The 939-nt window shown below is 32.9% G+C and overlaps 1 protein-coding gene across 1 annotated transcript in view; it reads right to left on the bottom strand.

Moving 5' to 3' along the window:
* LOC107101175 (neurofascin-like) overlaps positions 1–939 on the bottom strand; it is a 129,125-nt gene that overhangs the window by 12,576 nt on the left and 115,610 nt on the right. Inside the window, exon 30 of the mRNA XM_015399976.1 lies at positions 293–362. Coding sequence (XP_015255462.1) covers positions 293–362 — 70 coding nt within the window. The remainder of the gene's footprint in view (positions 1–292; positions 363–939) is intronic.

Raw genomic sequence — 939 nt, 5'->3', positions numbered from 1 at the left:
TGAGGTGGGAGATTAAAAAGTCGGGTGTAACCGGTGTGTTAGGGCCTTTACACTGAGGTGGACTGATATAAACACGCTATTGTTTTAAAAATACAATATTATAGGAGCCTCTTCACATGAAGCATGAGGTTCTGGTTCATGAAATCAGTTTATGTTTGGAATAAATTAGCATCATTTTAAAGAAAAACTCAGTGCAAAATCACATTAAATCACTTCCATTACATTTCTAGCTCTACTCTTTTAAAATGAGCTGCGCTTAATAGAATGCAAAGAGCTGTTTGTATATACTTACTGGTAGTCAAAGGATCCGTCAGGATCTTTGTGATCCACCGAGTCCAGGGGGAGATCTTTTTTGTCACGAACTGAGAGAAACAGGAACAGAAGTTTAATCAGAACATCACAACTGTTTCATCTACAGAAGCCTTCATGCTTGTTTTTCAGGTTGGTTAAAAAAAAATTCCTGCCAGTGTGACTCCAGAGTGTCACCTCACAGTCTGCACACTCTGCTGTCAATAAATAAAGTGTTTTTATATTCATACACTGCATAATAATAGAAATCTAAAAAAGTATTTTTTTTCTTAAAATAAATGCTTTTTGTTCTTGAATTGAGGAGTTAAGTGAGACTCTTTGCCAATGGAATTTAAAATAAACAACAATGTCATTGTCATATTTCAAGTGCATTTTACCTAATTATCTTATTTTAAGAGTAAATATACTTATTTTATTTGAAAATCATCTTATTTACCTGATCAAATTAAAGGTAAATACAATTAATTTAAGAAATGTTGATTGTTTTTGCAGTGAACATTTTTCCAGTTAAAATCAGTCAATAACTGCAGTAAATATAACAAACGCGTCTTAGATGAGGATCACATTCATCAGGAGAAAGGAGCTACTGAACGCAGAGAGCAAAAAAAAATATTTTGTGGATGTTTAAAG

Source organism: Cyprinodon variegatus, unplaced genomic scaffold (genome assembly GCF_000732505.1).
Source record: "Cyprinodon variegatus isolate N-32 unplaced genomic scaffold, C_variegatus-1.0 Scaffold1063, whole genome shotgun sequence".
Lineage (NCBI taxonomy): Eukaryota > Metazoa > Chordata > Actinopteri > Cyprinodontiformes > Cyprinodontidae > Cyprinodon > Cyprinodon variegatus.
The sequence above is the reverse complement of the archived record's forward strand: the minus strand, read 5'-3'. Positions and strand labels throughout refer to the sequence as shown.